General features: G+C 60.5%; 1 protein-coding gene across 3 annotated transcripts in view; it reads left to right on the forward strand.

Moving 5' to 3' along the window:
* SERPINA6 (serpin family A member 6) overlaps window positions 1-628 on the forward strand; it is a 29,224-nt gene that overhangs the window by 20,229 nt on the left and 8,367 nt on the right. Inside the window, exons 4-5 of one of the 3 annotated variants that reach the window (XM_014582900.2) lie at window positions 363-461; window positions 592-619. In XM_014582900.2, coding sequence (XP_014438386.1) covers window positions 363-461; window positions 592-619 — 127 coding nt within the window. Of the gene's footprint in view, window positions 1-362; window positions 462-492; window positions 620-628 lie in introns of all 3 variants that reach the window. The other 2 variants (XM_027767081.1, XM_006165388.3) reach the window with 2 other exon arrangements.

Consider the following 628-nt stretch of genomic DNA (forward strand, 5'->3'; position numbering starts at 1 on the left):
TGGGCTGTCCCCTGCAGCAGTAGCAGCAGGGCTGGGGCCAGGCTGGCAGCTTCCCTTTCCTCCTGTTCTTATAGTGGATGCTCCGGGGACTAAAGGGACTTCTTCAGGGACCTGCCCTAAATGCTCAGTGGCCCTGCTGCATTATGGGTAGAATGGGCTCAGAGGAACTGCAGAGAAAGGAATTTGCACGTCAGAGGCCCAGAGAGGAAGCTGACCAGGAGAGGCAGATGCTACCTCTCGCCCTGGCCCTCTCCTGTCCCCAGAGAGCAGGTTCAGCCAGGAAGGGCTGGGGGATCACAGGAGGAAGGTCAGCTGGCCAGAGGAGGCCCTGCAAGGCCTCACGCCCTCTGCTTGCCGTGCAGCCCGGTGAACCTGTATATCCCGAAGGTCTCCATCTCTGGAGCCCATGACCTCAGGGACGTCCTGACGGGCATGGGCATCGCAGGCCTGTTCGCCAACTGGTCAGATTTCTGCCCTCTGCTTGCCGTGCAGCCAGGTGAACCTGTATATCCCGAAGTTCTCCATCTCTGGAGCCCACGACCTCAGGGACGTCCTGACGGGCATGGGCATCGCAGGCCTGTTCGCCAACTGGTCAGATTTCTCGGGCATTACCCAAGAGGCCGCAGTG

Source organism: Tupaia chinensis, unplaced genomic scaffold (assembly GCF_000334495.1).
Source record: "Tupaia chinensis unplaced genomic scaffold, TupChi_1.0 Scaffold143913_1, whole genome shotgun sequence".
Taxonomy (NCBI): domain Eukaryota; kingdom Metazoa; phylum Chordata; class Mammalia; order Scandentia; family Tupaiidae; genus Tupaia; species Tupaia belangeri.